Here is a 24,055-nt window from a genome sequence, read left to right as displayed (position 1 = left end):
TGCCACATGTTGCCAACATACTGAAAGAAGAAAGGCCCCAGGAAAATATTCCCATTATTTCTGCAAGTAACTTAAAATTAGTGACATACCCTACTTGTAAGGTAAGGATGTATCATGCTGCTAAGTGCTTGACTACAAGGCGACATTCCAGCCAACTCTGGGATGTGCACCTCTGCCTCACAGCTTCTCCACCTTACAGGCGATTTTCTAAGTAGTTGCTGTTGAAGCATCACATGCCCTTTGCTTTGCACCCTTGATGAAGAGGGTTGAGTGGCTTCAGTGAGTTACATTGTTTTGATAGGAATAATGCATTGACTGGTTCAGTCAGTGGATTCCATAGGCCCCTTCCAACCCTACTATTCTGTGATTCTTCATAGCTTCTAAAAGCTGTTTGAAAGGATTTCTGTTGCCCACCAACTCTAAATTACATTCATAGCTTTGGAGGCATTCTCTTTATATTTGTGCAGACATTTCAAAAAAGCTGCTTGACCCTGACCTTATGCCAGATTTCAGAGGCACAGCACAAGGTCAGGGATTAGATCTTCCATTTGGATGAGGGGCAGAATCCTGGCGAATCCAGATTTTTGACTGGCTACCAAGGCCAGCCCAAATCAGTGGATCCCTGCTTTAATGCTAATGCTGACTTACAGCTTGGGGTAATTGGCCCAGAATTTGAAGCACATAAACATTTCAGTGTGAGGGGAGAAGGATTGCATTTTGTGGGCTGTGTTGTGCTGTGGGCACGCCTGTGTTTTTCGCAAGTGCATTCCTACGTAGCTGCAGCTAGAGTTGGGTTGGGTAGGGAAGGGTGCCCATGGCAGATTGGAAGCTCTGGATATTGCTGAGCACTCATATTATTGGTCAAATAGCACTAGAGCATGTGATCGCGATCATGTATGGACTTTGAGAGCAGTAAATCGATTAATGCGCTCCCAATGCAAGAGCTCACCAGTTGCCCCATGGAGTGCCACTGATAACTGGTTGGGGGTGTGCAGGCAGTTGCCCTGAGAATGGTGTGCTTGCACCTTGTCCCTCCAAGTATGTGTCCTGGCAGAGTCACAATCTGCAAACCTTAAAGCAAAACAGGAGGGTGTATGTTGTAGCCTTAAACAATGCTGTAGTTCAGTCAGTGGGCTTAACCCTGTTCCTTCACAAATTATTCGTGCCCATGCCCTCCCTGTGTCCTTGCTCCAGGCACCATAAGACTGCATTGGGCCCGTATGTGAGACCAAAGTACCCTCCCCTTAGCTTGGATCAGCTTGCCACTCTGGGCTGAAGAGACAAGTGGATGCTGCCAGGCAATCCATCTGTCTTGGTTGTGTCTTATTAGTTCCACTTGGGAAGGCTTGGGAAGTTTTTGTGTGTGTTTGGGTGTTTCCCTACAGAGGTTTTGGTTCTCAAGTGTGGGGTACTCAATGCACTTGAAGCTCTCAAGCTTTTGTCACTCGCTCCCAGCTTGTCCCAATTCTCCCCATGTGGTGGATGCCAGGAATCGTGGGTGGTGCACAAACTGTTCATCTGGCTGCGAGAAGGAGCAAGGTGGGAACAAAAAGTCTTGTGCCACCTTGCACTTTCTTTCTATGCTGCTGGTTGTGTGTTGTGGCACAAAGAGTGTGGGAAGCTTCGGGTGCAATTACGTCTCCCAGGAAGCTTGCTTGAATGGAACTGGTAAAGGTTCTCTGCCCTGTCTGCTTTGGAAGAAGTATCTGAAATTGCAGATAGAGATCTGCCTGAATAACGGTGTGCTACGTGACCCTGCCTATTGCCAGTTCTGTGGTCTTAGGGAATATATTAAATCGCAATTGTAACAATGCCACATCTTATTTATTTAAGGTATTTTTATACCTCCCTTCAGTAAAAATTCCCAGGGCAGTCTATTTTTTTTTAATACCCTCAAACCCTTGCATATTATCTGTTTGCAAGCTGTAAATGTGTGTGTGTGTGTTCGTTTTTATATAGCACCACTGGGAGAAAAAAGGCAGGTCCTTCCCTTGAGGAGTCTAAATTTTGACAGGAGAGGAGGAGAAAGGATAATCAGGAACAGATGTGAGCAGATGCAGTTGCTTGTGCTTTGGCTTAGAGTCATTTGGGGTTCATGAAAGAGGTGGGTTTTGAGGAGGGAATGTGAAGGAAGACAGAAAGAGGTGGTACCTTTAAAAGAAACCACTTGACTTAACCCACAAACATGTAAATCTTATCAGGGTGATGTTAGTTAAAGAAAAGCGTTAGTGTTTTTTTGTTGTTTTTATTTAATTGATGCAAAGTAGTTGTTTGATATGCTGCTTTGGAGCAATAAGTCAGGGGCGTCTGTCTCAGAGTGAGCAGGATTCCTTAATTGGTCTTGCTGTTCTTCTGCTCAGTGGAGCAGCATTATGTTAAAACTTGGTGACAACAATTCCTTCCTACTCTGTTTCCATGAAGAGCTTCAGTTTAGAACTCTGACTCCTAAAATGATTGCCTTAATCTAAAAATACAAACATTGCCCTCAAGCTGCCAGAGGGAGAGATGAACCTCTGTAGTTGAAAATGCCATCAGTAATTTTATTTTCAGTTGTTTGTCATCTTTTCAGTGGAGTTAATGAGCTCAGGCTTGAACCTTGAGAGAGATCTCTATAGTTATTCCCCCCCCCCCAAGATGCTTTTAGCATTAAAAGCTTAGGAAAAGGAAGAAGTAGTGCCAAGACTTGGCTGCTCATGCAAATACTGTTCTGCTGAACTCTTCAGAGGCCCTGCAAGTGTTAAGTGAATGGCAAATCACCCGCTTGGAAAGGATGTTTCCATGCTCCCACCCAACAATGCAAGATTTTATAAGAATGTTGACCTTCATTTCCTGAGAGAAAGCTTTAGTTACTGCAGAACTTTAACATGTTCAGCTCATGGTCAGTGCTTTTGGGCAACAGAACTGAATTATTTTTTGTTTGGATACTTCCAGTAGACAAGATGGAAAAGATTTTTGTTTTTTGTTTTAACTTAGCCTTTGAAATTCTCCCTAGGTCTTGTTTGGACTGTGAAGACTAGGGAGTCATCATCTTGGGATTATTACCACAAGGAAAGATTCTCCGCTACAAGGAATTCCAAGGTGATTCAGATCTGCCCAAGGGAGATCTATCTGGTGTTATAGCTCAGTGGTAGAGCAGCCTAGTTCAGTCTCCAGTAAAAAAAGATCCTGGGTAAGCAGAGCTGTGTAAGTCCTCTGCCAAAGACACTGGGGAGCCACTGCTGATCAGAGTAGACAGTCTGGAGCTAAGTGGACTTATAGACTAAGAGTGATATAGGATAAGGTAGCTTCCTATGTTCAAACTACACTCCACCCATCAGAGGCTTTAGCCCTGCTGTGCTTATTTATCCTGGGATGGAGGAGGTGATTGAAGAGCCTTCTGACATCTTATTCTTGCCAGAGGAAGTTGGCTCTTTTAACTCGTTTTGACAGTGATTCACCCGTTGGACATGACAGAGAACGTGAGGCTGAAGACAGACAATAGATTTTTTCGCAGAGTGTTGGAGGTGATCTGAAAAGGGGATGGCTGCTTATGGTATAAACTCATCCCACTTCAGCTTCTACTAAAATGGTTTGGCAGGCTTTTATATTGTTTCCAAAACCTGTTTGACAAGAGAGGTAAAAGACAAGGGAAGTACAAAGTCTTTCAAGCCACTTTCAACTCTCTCAAAAATGACTCCCTACTGGCTTGTTGCTCTCCTCTTGATACTGACAAAAGCTCATAGTTTCCCCTCCTGTTTGTTAAAGGATGAAGCCTGTCCCTGTTTTACTTTGTGCAGCCTTAATAGAGCAATTGATGTTCTGCTTGATATTTGTTATGCTAGTACTCTTGCTTAGTGGCAACATATTCGTCTTTGCCCTCCCCTTTTCTTGTGTCTTATTATAGCTCTGAAATGTGAAAAAGACAGAAGTGTTTTTGTTTTGTTTTTTCCTCTTTGATGAGTAAATAACATTGGCCTTTGTTTTGCCCTGCCATGTAGTTTCAGAATTCCTAAAGGGCTATTAAAGGTTACAAGGTTAAGCCAAGAAGTCCATTTAATGGCTGGTGATGACTAAAGCCCAGCTTGCTTAATTGCTGAGGCAGTTGCTTAATTTCAACATCCAGGCCGCAAACCTCACTGATTATAGGGACTCATCTAATTATAATAAACCTTATAAACCATTGCAGCGCTTATGTTAAACATTTACAGAAGGTGGTTTTTTTGCCCTTCTGAACCCCCAAGTGATCTCTATTCCCAGCTCTTCCCTTGCTCTCTCAGGCTGTAGAACAAGGTTTCTGCATCTACTGGATCTACTGAAACAAATACTTTGCAGATAGTTCTGTGTTTCCTCACATGGTTTTTTAAGCATGTGGGAACTGAGGTAACATAACGTTGCTTCCCAGTGACTTACTTGGAAGCCCAATTATGTCATGCAAGTTCACACAAACTGAAAGTTTTCTTTTCAGGCAGAGGAGCCCTTTCAGATTGCTAAAATGCCAGCCATCTATTGGAGAGTCCTGCAAGGCAGGTGGCAAAAGTAAACTGGCTGTTGGCCAATTAGGTCTAACTCTGGGTATTTTTGAATGGGCTCTTGTACAGCGTACTCCTTTCAACAGACTTTCAACTAAGATTTCTGTTATAGCAGCTGGATCCCTTCTTGGTTGGGTAGTTTGGTCGAAGTTTGTAAAAGAACTTTCCACATGAATGGATGGAGCTGCCTAATTTGGTTGGCCAGTTGGAAATGTCACTCCAACCCTTTGGGTTGTATTGCTGCTTTCTTGCACTAGCGCAAATGTGCACCCATTGTGTATTCCATGCGCAATATTGTACACAGAGTAGGGCTTTTTCTGTGGGTGGCATGCACCTTGTAGAATACCCTGCCAGGGAAATCTGCCCGGCCACCGAGGTCATCAGAAGGCTCATTCCTGGTGGTTCCACATGGACCTATGGCCCGATTGGAGTCCACCAGGAGACGAGCCTTCAGTGTGGCGACCCCCTTTCTTTGGAATTCCCAGCCCCTGGAGGTCAGGCAGGCACCAACACTGTGTTGTTTCTGGCGCCTTCTGAAAAAAGCACTGTTCCAGGGGGCATCCCTTAATTGGCCAGTTACGGTTTTTAATGGCATTGTGTTTTTTAAACAAGTATAATTTTAACATGGTGTTTTATTCTTTTTATTCTTTTACTGCTTTATTTTTTGTGTTCACTGCTCCAAAATCTGTTCTAGATATGGAGCAGTATATAAATATTGTAAATAAATAAATAATAAATAAATCTGCCAGGGGGAATGCTTAGCTTCTTTTATTTCAACTCTTGTTGTTGTGTACTGAAAGGTTTTTGAGACCTTTACAATAAAAGAATCCTCCCTTCCCAGTTATAGCCTTAGTGATACAGGATATATAACAACGAGCCCTATTTTCCCATGGTTCTCTCTGTGAGCATTCCCAGCCACTGGTACAGGGTTTGTGGGCTATGAGCCTTTGTGCATTAAGACCATGTTGTAAGTCATTGTCCCATCTCTGTTTTGTTAGCAAGCTAAATTAACAGTGCTACCTGATAGCTCTGAGGTATACTTTACTAACATGTATGGCTTCAGATTTGTCAACAAAATGTATGGGGATACGCTGTGATAATCATATGTACATCGGTATTGGAACTCTGAGTTGGATATAGCTGGCTGGTGTGTGAGTAATGAAGAATATTGTGAGCAGGAGATCACTGAGAAGCCAGGGTTTCACAGTCATTTCCTCTCTGCAGGGAATCCTGTGAACTGTAGATTCTTTGGAGGAATGCCTTTGCAGTTAAACTAGCATAGAGCCACTATACGAGATGTGCCCTAAGGGTGGATTATAGAAGATGTTTCATTTACCTGGTATAGCAGTAAACAGTAGTAGCACTTGAGATCTAAGTGTGGGAGCATTTCCAGTAAGCCACCCTGTTGTGATAAGATAGGTAACAGATGTGTCACCAGGCTCAAGCATAATTGATATACTTTAGGCAATTCTGCTACAGTTATCCATTATGCCTGTACTTTACAGCTGTTGAACATGTGGTGGCACAGTACTGGCGTTCTGTTTTGTGTGGTTACTGGCAGTGCATTTTAATAGCTTTATGCAGAGGCATTTAAAAACAAATCAAATAAGAGCAAATGCTGAAGTATGATTTATTGCCATCCCTGTCTCTGCCAGTAAAGCTAAAAAGCAAATTTTAGATCTTATACATTGGCCAGAGTGTGGGGAGAACATATAAGTAATTCCAGGCACCGTTAGACAAGGTTCTTTATCTGGAGAACTGTAGATTACAATTCATCATATGTTGTCTTCTGGGAGGCAAGTGTCGGGTGATTGAGTTGAATGAACAAGCCAAACACAACATGCCTGTATTTTGCTCCAAATTTTCCCTTTAAATATTTTCAAGTTTTGGAGCATCCTGTAGCTCACGGTTGGCAGTGGACTATATCAGGGTGTTATATTTAATGCATGAAGATGTAAAGCTGCAGTGTTGTGCAGCAACAGCCAGATGTGGATGAAACTCTGCCCTCAGGATGGAGCTCCTGGAATGGCAAGTTCCGTGGCCATTGCAGGATCTGCTGCTGGCTTCCACCCCTCACTGGAACACAAACCACAAGAGGTGGTTGCTGTTGTCTGGTCCTGCTCATGAGCTTCCCTGTGGTGGCTGGCTGTCCATCCTTAAAACAGAGCACCGTGCCTGATGGTGCGTTAGTCTCAGCCACCTTGGCAATTCTTAGGCTTGTATAGAAACACGTTTTGAATATCCTTGTAGGTGATGCTCGCAAAGCCTAAAGCAAAGGAGAGGTCATGATTCTTGCTAACTTTATTTTTAGTTTCCCACAGGCCTTTTGCTAGATGAGTTCTCTTCGGTGTTTGTTTACTACTTCTGTGTGTTTGTGTTTCACAGTCTGAGTTATTTAAGGTTTATTTATTTAGGAGTTGAGAAGAGGGAAGTGGAGTAGGGGTGAGACTGCAGTGTCATTTTATCTTCACTTGTTTTGGGGATTGGTGAACTGCAGAGTACCAAAACGAGAAGGAGAAGCTGAAAGTTGCCGAAAACCATTTAGCTGCTCTTTTGACACTCCTAAAATTCCATCTTATCTATTCCATCTTATCTATCTATTTGTGATTTAAAAATCACAAATGCTAATAGTTTGTGATGTTTGCTAGTTGCCAGACAGCTCCTCATTTTCATAGCATCCTGGGCAATGGGTGGATATTGATCTTGGCTGGCTTGAGAGATGTCTCGTTGGCTTTTACATAAACCATGCTAAGTTTTTTTCTTCACTGTCCTTTATTTGCTGCTTTTTCCTGGACTTTTCTTTATTGCTCTTTCCTCACGTGTTTGGTCCTGTATGGCCCCGACAATGCTGAGCCCAGACAACCCACCACACCTGTAAATCTGTTGTAAACCTTTGAAATTTGTGAGGAGCGAAGGCAGATATTTCAAAGTCAACAGCTTTCATTGGGAGAAACTGAGCTGCTTTTTTGTAACTCTGTGCCACAGATATTTTTAAGCAGAACAAAAATTCGTATAAAAAGAGGAGTTGACAAATGGGAAGGTTGGCATTGCAAGCACATTAGGAAGTCCTCTTTAATGGGCATGGTAACTAAGGAGAGAGGGGTTGTTCAGGGAATGCAGGTTCAGGAACTGCTGCAGATGTCACTTTGAATTCTTTCCGGTGTATTTCCACACAGTTCATGCACAAGTTCAGATTACTGGGAGAAAACAGAGGCATCATCAGACTGAGATCGTGCACAGAGGAGAAAAAAAGCAGATGGAAGAAAACATAGTTTGCCAAAGGGGAAGTGTGTGGGCAAGGTTTCCCTGTGTTCTAAAGGGAATGCTCGGCAAATAATCTAAATAATGGCAGCAGACTCTGGGGGAACCAAGCAGGAGGCCCTGAAGGAGAGTAAGAAGCAAAAATGGAGAACATTCTGGGATGTTGAATAACCTTGCCACTGCTAGATAGGAGAAGGCAGCAAAGACTCTACAAAGGAGTTTTAGTTCAATGTGTATGTGTTCGTTTCATCCTAGATTAGGAAGAATAACATCATGAGGCAAAGCCCCTTGGAATCTAAGGAGCTTGTCCCGAATGTACATTGGCACTCCTGGACGCCACTCCCCCCTCCCCCGCTGCAATATTGTTGATCATTTGGCTGGCTTCAGCTAAGAGAGAGGTGCATCTCTGTGGAAGACAGTGTGGGCTCCCTGGAGATGATGCGCCATTTGCACGGGGCTGACTGAAAATGTAGCAGGAGTCCCTTAGGGTCTGGATGCCATTCAGGTACTGCAAGCAAAGCAAATCCCAAGACCCTTGGTAACTCTGTGCACTTCATGAGTTTGACTTCTGGGCCCCACAGATTCCTTGTGCTTTGGTTTGCATTTGGAGGCAGAGCCAGGGGTCTTCCCTTGGGTTTTCCCTTGCATCCTTCTGTTCCTGGCAATGACTGAAGTCAGAAATGGATTTAAGCAGGAGCAGGACACTGAAGAACAGATGAGGCTGTGAGAAGAGCAGGGGAAAGTCTACATGTGTGTTGAATGTATGTTCCTATCTGAAGTTTTGAGACCTCTGTGTCCCGTTTAACTTAGAGGAATACCTGACTTCTTGGTCTGAGACTGGTGAGGCTTGTTAAACAGGCTTGCAGCAAATAAGAGGAACTGCTTTTCTTCCTCTCCTGCCTTTTTTTTTTAAAGTGACAAGTATTGTATTACAAACTTCAAGTGTAGGAAGTTGCCGTTTGTGGAGCTCTTTAATCTAAGAATGATGGGGAATAAGGAAGAATTAGCAGCCACAATAGGTTGAGGTAACCCTCTTGGAATATTGGCAACCCACACAGAGAAGGTTTGTGGGTGAAATCTTTTATTTTTGTTATGACTACCTGCTTCCTTAAGGTCTTGGGGGCGTTTTTCTTGCTTTCCTGAACTCTTTTGCTTTGGTGGAGTTATATTTTAAATCAAACTCATACTCATTATCTCATCATTTTACTGGACCTTTTTTAGCGTTTTCCCAGAATTACTACATTGGCATTTGGTTAAAAGATTATTTCTTTTGGATTCAGATACAGAGTCCTAAAGGAGAGGTGCAAATTCTGTGTATTCTGGGAATATAATTGCCTGTAGGTATCCTGGACAGAACAGTCGATCATCTCCTTCTCCCTAAGTAATAATTTGTTTCTTGGATTTCATACTACTGAATGACAGCTGTCACTCAGTGTGACCACCTCCTTGGCAGCCCTGTTTAAATGTATTTATGTGGCAGTGCTCTGTATTACAGGTAGAGTGACCTGAATTTGGCATTTTAAGGCTTTGTAATGTTTAACCTGGAAAGTCTTTTAACCTCAGTCCTCTATTTGTACATGTGCTGGCTGTTTAGGTGTGAATTGCCCCTTTGTCTTGGAATGAGACACCTACAACTATGTGCAGGCCTATTCAGTTGTTCTTAATTTCATACTGAGTTAAAATCTATACCTATTAAAATCCAAGGTTCTACGGATGCCTCATTTTCTGTGATGAATCATCACCCAGTTGCACAATTGGGAGGGCTAGTCGAACTGAGTTGTACAAGCCCGTCTTCCAAGTACCCGTGACTTCAAGAGGTGTCTTTTGAAGGTGCCGTGGAGACAACTGGCTCTATGGCTAATGACGTCAGCTTGACAAGTTCAGGTCAAAATGGCTATTAATAGATGGCCATGCAGCATTAGGAGGTAGTAACCTTGTTCTCCGGTAAAAGCACTGGCGGAGGGAGGACCACAGGGTGGAGTGGCTTGTCTTTACATGACAAGTAGATTCACTCCAGTCCTGTTACTCCAGCAACAGATTTACTGGCCCTTTGCAAAAATCTGAATCAGTATTCCAAATGCCTTTGCTGCAGTATCCAAATTCTAGGGCAGAGGTGTAGAGCCTCAGGCTCGGGGGGCAAATTTGGCTCTCTGGGGCTTCCTAGATGGCCACACCCCTTTCCCCAGGCCTCACCCCTTTCCCCGGACCACCAGTTGTTTGGCTTTTGTACAGTCCCCCCCCCCCGCCACTCTAAGAAGGTGAAATGCCTCTCCTAAGGCTCAGTTGCTGACAGTAAGAGCTTTAAGCTAAAATATGCTGGTATTTTGGCCCATCCCCTTTGCCTTTGGTTCCACCCACCAATGGAATGCAGCTCATGAGAGCTTCTCTGAAATGGAATTTGGCCCTTGGGCTGAAAAAAGATCTGTGCCCCTGTTCCAGGTGCTGGAGTGACCAGGCACTTGTGATTTTTGTTTACCATGGTGTTTGATTTGGAAATCTAATCTCTGCTGATTTATTCCCCTGGAATCATGTACTTTACCAATTAAAAAAATGCCACCATTAACATTATTTCACTTATGGTGGTGTTTGTGGCCTTGAGTCACAAACTGAGAGAGACCTGTGAATGTACCCTTTGTTACAATGCCGGCTCTAGTTTTGTTTTTGAAAAATCATTAACTAAGCAGATAATGCAATCTGAGGAGCACTGTCAGTGCTGGGCGGACCAGCACTACGCTCGTAATTAAGATACACCACCCAATGATGCATGCCACTCTGCACTTCTGATCCCTCTCTTGGCTGTGATATATGCGAGCATGTGCTGCTTATGTTTCTGAGCAGACCAAGTCAAAATGTGCAAGCTTTCAAGGGCTCCAGATCTCTTCATCAGGCAAGATGTTACAAAAACCAACCTGGCAGGGGGGTGAGAATGTGGTGTGGGGTAGGCTGAATGTATATTGTAGTCAAGATGTTTTCATATAGGTTTAAGATGATCTGTAGGAGAAGGGTTTTCAGACATTCAGATTTGGCTGTGTCAGGGCATGTGAGGGTTCAGTGCCCCTAGGACCACTCAAAAGAAGAAAGTAGCAAACAGTGGTTAATCCTCCATTTTTGAAAATATAAAATCCAGGTGTTAACTCAAAATTATCTCCATCCTGGTGAACCAAGGTGCTTCCTTGGTTGGTGGAAAACATAAGTAGAGATCAACTAGGCAGTCTATAAACAAAGCTGGAGATAATTTTAGATGCTGTGTGAGGTAAAAAGGAGTCAACAGTAGCCAAATTAGGTAATTTTACCTAGTAGCTGGTGGGGATGAACCTTCAGAGAATGGAGTCCCAGCTTCAGGTGGTGTAAAATCCTCTTCATCCAACGTAGGATCCCACTGCTGAATGGCTGAATTCAGTAAATTACTAAACGTGTTTAGTACAATTTTGTACCCAAATTCATGAGTATGGTGTAGAGTTCTTTGTTAGTGTTATTCCTAAGAACATAAGAAGAGCAGTGCCAGATGAGGTCAAAAGTCTCTCTCGTCCACCATCCATTTCCCACAGTGGCCAGCCAGTTGCCCCAGTGGAAAGTGCACAAGCAGAACAGGAGCCTGCTAGCACCCTCCTGCTCATGTTCTCCAGCAGCTGGTATTGAGAGGCAGAATGCTCTGACACTGGAGGAAGCATGTAACCATCAGGGCTAGCGGCCATTGATAGCCTTCTCCTCCAGGAATTTGTCTAATCCACTTTCAAAGTGGTCCAAATTGGTAGCCATAACCACGTCTTGTACTGAATTCCACAGTTTAACTATGTGCTGAATGAAGAGTTTCTCACTTGGAGCTTGTGGTGTGTTAGCATTTTAATCTTCTTCACTAAAAATATGCAGGTTATATGTAGTCATTAAAATTCTAGCTGTTGTTACAACAAGTGTACTTTCCCTTTGTTTTAAATCATTAGGTTTTATTCCTGGATCTTACAGATTTCATTGGGTCCCTGCGTCTGACTTGCATGTTGCAACAGAATCTGGGAGTTAGAAACACTAGATTCACACCTCTGCAAGGCCCACATACCTTGGAATCTGATCTAAGCACCCTGCGTTGTCCTCTGCAGGCTGGTTTTCTCTTCCCTCCTTCCTGCCCCACCCCACACTGCTCATGTGCTTGGAGTATTGCTGGATCTAGTGGCAGGGATTTAACGATGACTGCCACCTGGGAAATGCAAACCCTTCTGGGGCCCTGTTGCAGTTCAAGTAGTAAATCAGTAGCAAAACACTACCTGGAATTCATCCAGAAGGAGAGCCCCGTTTGGGTACCTGGTTGAGGCTACCTGCAATTCTGCCAGAAAATGAGATTTACAATAGAAAGTAAATTACAGTAATTGAGATCAAGTTAGTACTAAGCCTGATATATAATTGGCGATTGAGAGCATACAAAGCAGCCAGCAGACATTCAGAACAAAACTTTGGAGCTATCCAGCTAACACCATATGATCAGTCTTTGATGGATTATGTATTAAAGAACAAATGAGCAAAGATCCTCTTGCTGAGACTGACTTTCACAGACTTAACTGTTATGGATGCCTGAGAGAACTCCTTCTTTACCAATCTCCCTGGTCACTGAGGTCATCGGAGGGCTTGTTCCGGGTGGTTCCACATGGACCTGAGCCCGACTGGAGTCCACCAGGAGAAGAGCCTTCAATGTGGTGTCGCCTGTGGAGTTCCCTGCCTTTGGAGGTCAGGCAGTCGCCAATGTTGTGTTGTTTTCGCCATCTCCTAAAGACATTGCTATTTTGAGAGGCCTTCCCTGAGTGACCAGCTGCGGTTTATTAAGTTCAGAATCTGTTCTTGTAAAATGTTTTAATTGTTTTAATTATGGGGATTTATTGTTTTATCTTGTTCACCACTCTGAAATCTTTGATGTGGAGCGGTATATAAATATTGTGAATGAATAAATAATAAAATTTTACATTGGCTACATCAGTTTGCGGTCATAAACACTGTTCAGAAATAACTAGCTAGTTATTTATGCTTAAGTGAGAGATGTTTATGATGACCTAGTTTCATATTAGACCCTGTTGAATTAAGTTTGCAGCAAAGCAAGTCTTTTCAGGCCGATCTAGACTTCTATTTCTTTTGCTGCTTCCTTGCCCTTCTCTGCTGCTGCTCTTTCTCCTGATGCCCCAGTTTTTTTAAAAAAAATTTTTTAAAGAAATTGTGCAAGCCATCAGTATCCTAAGGAGGCATGCTGTGAATGAGACAGCTCAGCAGGTGGAGAGATTCCTTGACAGTATGAGTACCACCAACCTGTACAGTGCGTACTTTCATTTTCTCAAGGATCTTTTCCTCTGAATGTTATCTCTTCTTTCATTTTTTTATTTACAGGACTAGCATCCCAAAGATCCATGGAAATGCTCTGTTTCTTTTGAGCTGTTGTTTGTGAGATGCATGGAGTGGATGCTCTTCAGAATGACTCTGGATTCAGTTTGCTTCTTTTCTCAGTGGCACCACTATAGAAGGACCAGAGAGACCAAGGTAATGGGTGGTTTGTGTGAGAGATGTTCTCTGGAGTAGGGTTTGTGGGCTTGATAAAAGCTGGTACATTAATTGGTTACCACACATAATTCACTGGAAGAACATGTTTCCTCTGATCAGAGTCCTCTCCCTGCATCCTACCAAAGCCCCCAGTAGCCTCCAGGCCAGGGGGCTGGGCTTGGAAAGGGGAGTGGGTGGGGCCCACTGAGGGAGACCAAGCCTAAGAAGTCCTAAAGGCTTCTGGTAGGTTATATGGTAAAAATGTGTCTGCTAAAAGCTAAAATAGGAAATCTGATTGCAGATAACAAAGACAACTGGTACAGCACCTAGCACATCGATGGCGTTGTATGAATGTGGTAGCCGTGGTAGTAAGTGACTCACTTGCCATCCACCTATTCCTTCTGTTCATGCATTAACACTCAATTTTATTGTTTTTGGTAGCACATTCTTCCTCATGGGATCCTCCTAATTCCACTGGGTGTTTAATGGGAGCGATGGCAACAGAAGTTGAAGTCAGCTCTGCCCTCACTTCTTTAACCAATATAACTGAACATAGGAGTGAAGCTACACTGCAACACGCCTTTGCCAGCTCTCTTTCTGATACAAGCAACAAGCCCAGCGAGCATTTAAGTTCTTTGTCCCCATTGATTCTGGAAGAAAGGAGCAAATTTGGAAGCCTTGTGAGGCCAGCCACCACGCCTCCAGCTGCTTCCAGGCCCTGGTTAACTCCCAAGCCATTTTCCAGGGAGAAGTCTTCAGACACTTTCACAATGGTGAAACCTCCTGTCACAATACTCAAAACTGGAAATCTTGCCCCCAAACCCTCCACGTTTGCCAAAACCTTTGGAGATATGACCACTGCTAAGGGGTTAACTGGAAATGTTCCGCCACTGGTAGATCAAAAATTAATTGAGAACAAAAGCACCAGGGAGTTAGTTGCAAATATGCCCTTTTATTCCAGTCCATTGGCAAATACAGTTATCCTCTTTAAAACTGGAAGCAGTGAGAAAGCCAGGTTGAAGTTGACTCCTGAGAAGACATTTAGCACTTTACAGGCCCAAGAGGGGCAACTTCCTTCTTCAGTGTCGGCGATATCTTGTAGAAGACCTGAAAGTGCTGGCATTCATAGACAGTTGTCTCTTTCCTCAGAGTCCAGACCAATCTCCTGGAACCCACACCGATCTCTCGAAAGGAAAGACACCTTTTCAGGTGCTACTGAGGAAAGGGCTAAAGATGTTGAAAAGGAACTGAGTAACAGCAGCATTAGCTTGGTTAGTGAGGTGCAGCCAAGGCCAAAACAGAGACCAGTGTCTGCCATCTTTCTGGAATCATTAAAGGATCCAAAGTGCATTCCTGATATTTCTGATGAAAACTCTATTCCTGAGAAATCATGGGTTCGGAAACCTAGGCCGCTGTCCATGGATCTCACAGCAAAATTTGAAAATCGAGACCTTTCTGTGCAAAGGAACTCATGCCCATCTGAAAGCAAGGAAAGAAACCTCGTTGCTCAATTTGTCAATGCAGGCAGTAGCAGACTATCTGAAATGGGGGCGAAGAGTGAAGCAGCAGGTTTAAGTATAGCTGATTCTTCAAAATCAAATTTGAAAAGTGCCATTCAGGTTACTGATTCCCAGTGTGCTAAAAGAAAAGCCACTACACAAATCCAGAAACTCTCTCCAAATGAGGTTGCGCCTTTGAACACTCTGAAAGACTTAGGGCAAGTATCTGCAAAGGACAGAAAATACCTGTGGGAGCTGAGGCTTAAAAGTGACGAGGAACAAAATGGGGGAGAAACAGATATTGCAGCAATCTCAGAAAAAAGGAAGGAACCATCCAGTAGCAAAGGCCAGTATGTTAAAGAGAGGACAGTATTAAATCAAAAGGACACCTGCACAGTTAGTGCAAACTCTACAAATGCCGAAAACAAGGGCTTGAGAGGAGGCAGTGTTAAAATACCTGTTAATCTCCAGGATGCTTTAGCTAATGGCATGACTCCCGTGAATGCTGAATCTCTCTCAGAAAGCCCTGGAAAAGAAAAGAGAATTATGAACATCCAGCAGAGAATCAAAGAACTGACCACAGAAAATACAGACACCAAGCCAGGAAACCAGCGCCGGTCATTCCGGTCACGGCCTCTTTCTGCAGATTTGACAAAGCTGTAAGTTATCAAAGAGTCTGATGTAAACTTTACACTTTGTGATCTTAACGTATTTATTTGGTTTCAGGAGTTCACATTTTTCATTTTAGACTATTCTCCTTTTTTTCGAACACTTCTCTTGAAAGTTTAGTTCTCTGTGCATTTGTGCAAATCTAGAGGTCAGATGCGCAAGCAGCTGCATTCTGCATTTCAAGTTGGTCTTCATTGGTGCCATAGCCATGCCGGTGCTGAGAGTGGTGTCCATGCTTATTCCACACCGCACTTCCTCTTTAAAATGGTGCATTCTTGGGGTGGGGTGGGATTCCCCACAGATGCCACAACACAGCCTTAAAGGGGCAGGCACACTCTTGGTTTTTAAACCATCAATTCTGTTTAATGCAAGAATTCATAATGCAAGGAAGGACCAAACATCAGTTTTCATTCTAAACTAACAGTAGTGTCTGAAATTTATGTATTTTATGTTGTTGAATTTATGTTGAAATTTATGTATTTTATTTTGTTACATTTATATCCTGCCTTTTCTTCCAAGGAACCCAAGGTACATGATTTCCCCCCTCCTCCTCCTCTCCACTTTATCCTCACAACAACCCTGTGAGGTAGATTAGGCTGAGAGTCAGTAACCGGCCAAAGTCACCCAGTGAGCTTCATGGCCAAGTGGGGACTAGAACCAGAATCTCCCGAGTCCCAGCCCAGCACTCAAACCACTGCACCACGCTGGCTCTTAATGAGTGTAATAAGCCTGTTGTTGGTGGCATTATGGGCCACTTTACCAATGTTTTTACTGAACCAGAGCTTTGCAAAGTGCTTAGCCAGGTCTGGTCTAAGGAGGAATGGGAATTGGATCTTAAGTTTTTGGAAGCACATTAAAATAATATCCTGCTTACCTCTGCTTCTGATATATAGATTGGAGCAAATGGTTGGAAATTTGGCACTCACATTATTCCTCTTTAACTGTATGGATTCATTGCAAACAGGTTTTCCAGTCCCGTGACTGCTACTGAAGTGAAACCCGAGAGACAGTTGGAACTGAACAGGAAGTCTCTTAGTGAAACACAAGATATTCAAGAGGTGAGAAAACATCATATTCAAGAGGTAAGAGAGCATCAGAGAGCTTTGGTTATGGGGCGGTATAGAAATGTAATAAATCATACAATAAATCATAATCATAGACTCTTTTCCCAAATACAAGCCTGTTTAGATGTTGCCCATATGGCTGTGGAAGAAATGGGCCTTGTGCATTTCAAGACTGGCCTAATCCTAATAAGCTTAGTTTGCTAATTCCTTTGCTGAACTGGGCAGCACAGAAAAATCATATATATTTTTTTGAACATGTATACGTGCATGTTTTAAACATGAGAGAGTAAAAAGCCTCAATAAGCTTATAGCATTCTATGTTGTCCGCTTCTCTCTTTCCTCCAGTGAGTTACATTACTTTGTTCTAGTCATTATGCCATTAATTAATTCGATCTTAACATAGCACAATGACCGTGTAGGGAGCTTTGTGTAACCTCCCAGCCCTTCCTAGAACAGTTCATTGAACTGGTCATAGTGATGCATTGGTATGAAAAGGAATTGCAGTGTTTGACTTGGTGTGTTTAAAAATTGTCTCTGTATGTGCTCAAGTGTGGCTGTGTGTGTGCGCATAATAGCTCTACTTATAAATAGTATTCAAACTCAAATAAAAGTCTGGTGTGACTTCTCATATTTCTATAAGATCCCAGATATATTGGTGCTGTACTTTGCTTTGATATCTAGTCCAGTCTTCCTATGATGAGGAAAACCAGTTTGAGTGGTGGAGCATTCTCTTAAACAGAGCAAGGCTTGGAATGTAAAGGAAGGTGCTTTTTAAAACTAGAAGTTCACAACCAACGACATAGTAATGGGAAATTGGTAAAATACAGTGTCATTTTTGCAATGCTTTAGAAAATATTATGTCCTTGTAAAAATAACAATGCAAACATTGCATTATTATTTCCTCATCTTTATTTTTAATAATTGCACTTGACATTTCATCACTTGGGGGTCCATGGCCCCTTCCTCAGAGGGATCCTCCTTCCAATACTACTTTGGGCCTGTCTCTACTTGGAGGGAAGGTAGTAGAATGGTTCAGTAGGGAAAAAAACCCTTTAAAACCTGAAAAGGGAGAAGGGGAATAAGGCTCGGAGAAGTTGACTCTAAATACATGTACACTAGAGCCATCCATCCACAATCAACAGTGCTGTACAAGCAGGTGCTGACAAAATGTGCCATAGCAATCCATACTCTGGTTTTGGAGCGCATGCCTCCTCACCAGTTATGGTAAGCCATGTCCAAACTGCAGCTGTGGAGGGTTCTGTATGGGAGGACACCTTGTACTTACTGTGGAGAGTCAGCCAGGTAGCTTACATCGGTCCTACAGGGATCAGGGTGGATTGGCCATAGGTTGAGTTCCCCAGGATGCAGTAGTGCATCTAACCCACCAAATGAAAGGCATGTGGTAGGTATACTGAAGTTTCACTGCATGTTACATTTTTCCATAACTTTTCAGTCAGAGGAATCTGATTTACTCTGAGCTAGGCCCTTAGTCCATCTAGCTCAGTACAATTTATGTGGCAGTGGCTCTTCAGGCTTTCAGGCAAGAATCTTCTTTCCCAGTCCTACCAGGGATTGAACCTGGGACCTTCTTTATGCAAAACAAGTGCTCCACCACTAAGCTATGGCCCTTCCCCTGACATCCAGAAATGATTGATTGGGATAATATTTCTTATTTTGATGTTTATTATTAATGAACTTTCTTTTCTTTTTTTTAACACCCATAAGTTGAAATGTTAATCCTGGGATGATACAAGATTGCTTTCCTGGATATTTGGGGCTATTGCTGGAGAAATGCTATATATGTGCCAGTCATTTAGAGGGGCTCTAAAACACCTTTTTAATGTTTGGGTATTTTGCTTTGTTTCAGAATGCTACACAACCATTGCATGGAACAGATTCTAGAGCAACTCGTATAGCTGGCACTCCACGGAAGCCACAACAGCTCATAAAAACAGCGCAGACGGGTGGGTGCTTTGAGAGAGATGGCAGCTTTGTCAAAGAGAGGCAAAATGCCACTCCACAGGGTGAAAGTCCTGCTTGGATTGCAAGCCACAACGTGAGAACACATTCCATATCCCCTACTGCAGAAAATGTTGCATGCATTAAAACTGTCAAAGCAACCATGTTTGAGCACAATGTGCAAAGGCACAATGTAGCTGCGTGTCACTTTGGAACTGAGCCTGCATTAGAGCCAATGAAAGAGCTTGTTGGAAAGCAGTTGGAACATGGCAGAGAACCATGGATGGAGAGAGAACTGGAAACTAAAACCATCTCAAAGAAAGTGCCGTCCTGGCAGGCATCACAGGATGCTGAAAAACAGTGGAAAACAGAATCTTTAAATGAAGACAAAGCCCTACAGGCTACTACATGGGATAAATACACTGCAAATGAGAAGTATGAAAAACCCACTGCAAAGGACTTTGAGGACTCATTAATGTACCAAAGGATAGAACCAAGATATGAAATTATCCAGACCATTGGTAAAAGAGTGCAAAGTGAGGCTGTCATGGCAGTGCCTGAAGATAAAGCCATAACTCTACGAAGCCGAAGGTCTTTGAAAGAGAGGAGAAAAACGGATGGGAGCACCATGGATGCTGCTTGGCCACGTAGCCTTGACATTAAGGGAGACCACTGGAAAGAGGATGGTTTCATTTCCAAACCAAAAGCCACAGGGGAAGCTGCTACAAAAACAACCCCTTTGAAAGAACTTCACATCTCTCAGAGTCAACATGTTTTCCACGAGCAGGTAAACGAGTCCGAAAAACACTGGACTGAACAGCAGCATGCGTCTGTGAAACCATTGTACTTCACAAATAGAAATAAGGACTCAGGGAGAGTGGGTGACAAAGACTCTAAGCTGACTTCAGAAAGAGATAAAGAAAAAAGTGACACTGTCCTTGCTGGTAAGTTGGAAGGTTCCAAAATGCTGAAACGCTTCTCTGAGAATTTTGGACCAGGACCAGGCAGGACAGATGGCTGTGAAGCCAGAATGAACGTTGGTCAGAACACTGCTTCATCCATTACCAGTGAGCATGAGAGTCAGCTTTCTCTACAAGGGACTAGCCAATGGCAGAAATTTAGCAGCAGAGCTTCCTATCCGAGTACAGACCCTAGGAGAATATATGAGCAGGAAGAATCTAAAGTATTTGGACTAAGGACATACCCAGCTGCATATGGTGTACAAGAAGAACTGAATGTTTCAGACTGTAGTGCTGAAGGAGACAGATTTCAACTGCTTGATGCAGAAGAGATGGTCAGGAGATATGGCCGTAATGTTTCTACTACAAAAGCTTCAGAAAGGTGGCGAAGGAAAACCTTGCCTCATGATGCCGCCAGGTTTGAGGAAATTAGGGAACTGGTTAGGGACAATGCAAAATCACTGAGCAGAAGGGACTCCTTGCAACTTCATGACAGTTCAGTTGCAAAGAAAAGCCCAAAACCCAGACATGGAGCAGAGCCAAGGGATGGGAGCTTCAGGAGAACTCCCAGCAGTCCAGACAATAGTTTTAAGAACCGGCTCTCTCCTTCAGAGCCGAAGGCAACCTATTTTGCTGTTACTTACCAAATCCCTGATGAAAATGAAAATATATCTGTAAACATTTTTGAGCCACTCAAAAGCAGACATATTTCTTCACTAGCAGAAGATGTTTCAGTTACTTCCAGAAAATCCTATCCCTCAAATCGCCAGCACACTGAAAGATTTTCAGACACACAAGGATCTCTGGATAGGCATCTTAGCAAGAACTGGGGAGGAGGGGATATCTCAGATCTTCCAAAGCAAGGGACATTTAAATACTCCCTGACTGAGGTAAAAGATGAAAATTGGAGATCTCTCGAGAGACGACTGGATGATGCTAAAGAGAGAGTTACAGATGTTGACCCTCTCCATTCAGAGCTGAAATCTCCTTCCTTTAGGCACATTCACCAGGACAGTGAGCATATAGGACAAAAGAAGCATAGTGACCATAGCCACGGGATGACCAAAGATAAGGCTGCTGATAATTACAGGTCAAGAGTTCTTGATATTGATGTGTTCATGGCAGAATATGGAGAGGATTCTAAGAAGGCCTCTCTGATTCAGAACAAGAGAGAGGGTCATCTTCCTGAAGACAGCAGCTTGGCTCCTCGGGAAAAATTGGCATATAAAAGGACTTACACAGATAAAACATCTTATGATTACAACCAGAGAGATCCGAAAAGGTTGGATCGTCCCCCAGGAAGCAACAGGCAGAGCGTCTACACCACAGAGAATGTGTGTGTAGATGAGAGAGAGAAGTTAGAGAGCTGCAGCCAGGAGCCGAGTCCCTTAAAGACCAGAGATGTGAACTTCAGCCCTCCTCAATGGGGGAGGCCAGCTGTAGAGCAACCAAAGTATTTGCCTGCAGATCCAGCCAGCAATAGGAAAAAAACCTTCATTATTGATGACGGGGAAGGAGAGAGCCTGGTGCTAAAGCACGAAACTGAAAAATACGCCCACTGCAATGCACAGGCTTCCAGCCCTCTTTGTATGGCTGTGGAACCAGGAACACGCTTTATTCCTCCTCCTGCTGCTTCCCAGTTGCATGCGGATGGAGCCCTGTGGAAAGGAATGAGCCCAAAGCAGCAGGCAGCTGCATCTTCAGAGGATGACTGGTGCACAAACATTAATTTGAGTGGTGTAAATAAGAGGAAAGCTGGCACAAACGGAAGTTCTCTTGAGAATGAGTCCTCCGCAGCTGAGAGTGGAGCTGAATGGAACAGCCTTGCATCTGGTTTGGCAAACGCCCTGCCAGGCCTAAGGCGTTCCTACTCCGAAAAGGCTCGGCAGGCCAGAGCAAGGGGAAACTTACCTTCTGGGCTGGAAGCCAAAGAAAGGCAGGACCAGAATAGAGTCCGTCAAAGCTTCCCACCTGAAAGTGGAGAGAGCTGGCTGAACAAACGGAGCACATCACAACATGACTCTTTCCTCCAGGAAGGGAAAAGGGTGCGTATAGAACAGGTCATTGAGTGGACCTTGTATCTTGTATAGAATGAAACGGAGGGAAAGGTGGGAGAGTTTTTTAGCCTTTGTTGTTATACCTTCATCCGAGATACTGGCCCTGTTCACATGACACGCCAACCCTCCGTGAGTGACAAGCCATGCTCTGGAGGTTGTTTTGTGAACAGCCCCCAGTGTGTGGTTGGTGCACCTGACAGACAATCGGGAACATCACCCACAATGCATTGGTTGTTCCCCCCTTCCCCCTTGGTCCTCCAGCTGACTTGGCCTGGCATCCCAGGGGACTTGGGGGCAGAACCCATCTTGTCTGCCACCCTGTCCCTGCTCCAATCATGAGCCCTTTTTTTTCCAGTACTCCCTTCCCCTTGCTAGTGCCAGCCTTTTTGAAGTGCCCAAATGGCACTTTGAAGGGGCTGCTGTTTGCCCTCCACCCCTGGCTCCTGCCAAGCACAAATGGTTTCTTTCTTTCTTTCTTTCTTTCTTTCTTTCTTTCTTTCTTTTGTTCGTTTTGTGGTTGGAAAAGACTCTCTCTCTCAGAGAGAGTCTTTTCTAGCCACATCCACGCGTGTCCCCTCCCCCTTTCCAATAGCTGAGCTGGATTTTGACAGCTGTCAAAATCCCACATGGGTAAGAGAACAAAAGCAAAAAAGGGGAGGATGCCCTTCTGTATGAAAATGGAGCACTGCTGACTTGGGGTGGGGTGGAGACAAGCATTTAAATGGCGGGGGGTGGCTAACTAGGGGATCTTGAGCACTTTCCCCACCTCTCAAAGTGCTGAATATCGCCCAGTTAGGCAAGGACCCCAGGGGTTTAAAGTGCCACCTCAACCCCTGCGGATCCCCTCCTTCTAGACCACCACTCCCGAGCGCCCTGTTTCCATATAAAAGTGGATGCCACCATCCAGAGTGGAGTTGGAGCAGGGATGGGGGCTTGGCAGTAGTCCAGGGGTGGGGGTGGGCAACAGCAGTCCCTCTCAAGTGCCATTTGGGCACTTTGGAGGCGCTGGCAAGGGGAGAGGGATACTGGCAGCAGCTTGGCTGCAATTGTGAAAAGTGATCGTGGCTGCACTCAGGAAGAGTGGAAGGGTTTTCTGCTGCTTTTGCTGAGCGGCTTGCTGGCCAATGCCCTTTATGCATGATGGGTTGGCATGTCTGGGTTCAGATGGCATGCCAGCCCATTATGGGTAAAACAACCCCTACTACAGACCAGGGGTTATCAGGGTGGGTTGTTTGGGGAAAAACAACCTGCCCTGATAAAATCGGTCCTGGTATGCGCAACATGCTAACCACATGGATTGTTCAGGAAAACAACCAGGGGCTGTTGTGGGCGCAGCACTGGTGAACTGCATGTGCTGTGCAAGTGTGGCTGACACACTCTCAGCTTCTACCACTTCTCCAAAAGGTAGAAGTAAAAACTTTGCAAGGGCTCATGGTATCAGAAGAAAGCTGTTTATTTCTGTGAATACTGTTCTCTTGTCTTAACTATCTTTTTCTAGTAGGACCCTGAAAAAGAATGGACCAAGCAGGACCATAATGGCTCAGGAGCAAGACATTTTCCCTACCTCCCTATACAGCGGAGGAGTTGCAGTTTTTACAAAGATAAAAGAATGGATCACTTGACCATGGTAGGTTATCGTCTTACTTTGTAAATGTTCCTTCTGTCTGTAAAACCAATTTTATAAATGCAGTGTGATGAAAATGGTTGGAATTTCATAGTTCACAAAATGGTCAGCCCACTTCATTATAAACACGGACATGCTTTAGTCCAAGTCATGTTCTTTTTTGTGGGGTTTGCTTCACAAATGGATAACTTTCTGGTTTTAGTTTGTCCGTGACCTGCCTGACTTGTAGAGCAGTGGTCCTCTCACTGTGGAGTGGACTCCTCCCTTCTAGGGAGGGATAAGATCCGGGGGCAGGCTGAACTTCTCCCCATGATTGGTTGAATTCCCATAGCAGAGGATCTTGGTTAGTCCCCTTTTTGCCTCACCATCCCAATCTGTTTCCTTTTAATGATGTCTCTCTGCATTTGGTTTTAGGAGTGGTCAGAGATGTCCCAGTGTGTAGCAGCAGGCTGCATGCACGTGACAGCATGGAAAGATGGCTGCTCTCACTGTGAAACGTGGTTGGTTGGGATGGGGTGGGGGCAAGAATATGGCACAACTTTAGAAGACGATCCAAGATCAACCAATTTGAGATGCTATGTAATGAAGGGGACTTTTGCAAGCATGTGTAAGCGAGGTGTTCTTTGCTCTGCTGATAAAAGCATATTTTAATCTTGAGCCATCTGCTGGACAGATCTGCTTGGAACTTTGTTCTGTCTAATCATAGATGTAGAGAGTTCTCTGCCCCCAGGTGTGTTGTTGTGTAACATGCAGTTCCTTTTTCTTATATGTGTTTTTGATAAATGTAGAAGATATTTCTGTTTGAAAAGATTGGAAGGGTATACCTAGGCTTCTAAAAATGGAATGGCAATCAAAAGTATCCTGCTGGCTGCTAATCTAGAAAACTTATTCAAAGTTGGAATATAAAATATAGAGAAAGAGCCATGTGAGGCTTCAGCTCC

General features: G+C 43.9%; 1 protein-coding gene across 3 annotated transcripts in view; it reads left to right on the top strand.

Moving 5' to 3' along the window:
• LOC146335890 (uncharacterized protein KIAA1671-like) overlaps nt 1-23,170 on the top strand; it is a 41,451-nt gene extending 18,281 nt beyond the window's left edge. For 2 of the 3 annotated variants that reach the window (XM_084819677.1, XM_084819676.1), the window contains 5 exons: nt 13,134-13,283; nt 13,725-15,441; nt 16,416-16,509; nt 18,383-21,478; nt 22,992-23,170. In XM_084819677.1, the coding sequence (XP_084675803.1) occupies nt 13,769-15,441; nt 16,416-16,509; nt 18,383-21,478; nt 22,992-23,141 (5,013 nt within the window). In that variant the 5' untranslated portion in view covers nt 13,134-13,283; nt 13,725-13,768 and the 3' untranslated portion in view covers nt 23,142-23,170. Of the gene's footprint in view, nt 1-13,133; nt 13,284-13,724; nt 15,442-16,415; nt 16,534-18,382; nt 21,479-22,991 lie in introns of all 3 variants that reach the window. The other variant, XM_084819675.1, reaches the window with a different exon arrangement.
• The last annotated feature ends 885 nt before the right edge of the window (nt 23,171-24,055 follow it).

Source organism: Heloderma suspectum, chromosome 13 (genome assembly GCF_057233095.1).
Source record: "Heloderma suspectum isolate Gila_16-S chromosome 13, 16-S_ref, whole genome shotgun sequence".
NCBI lineage: Eukaryota > Metazoa > Chordata > Lepidosauria > Squamata > Helodermatidae > Heloderma > Heloderma suspectum.
Note: the sequence above shows the minus strand (reverse complement) of the source record. Positions and strands in the feature narration are given on the sequence as shown.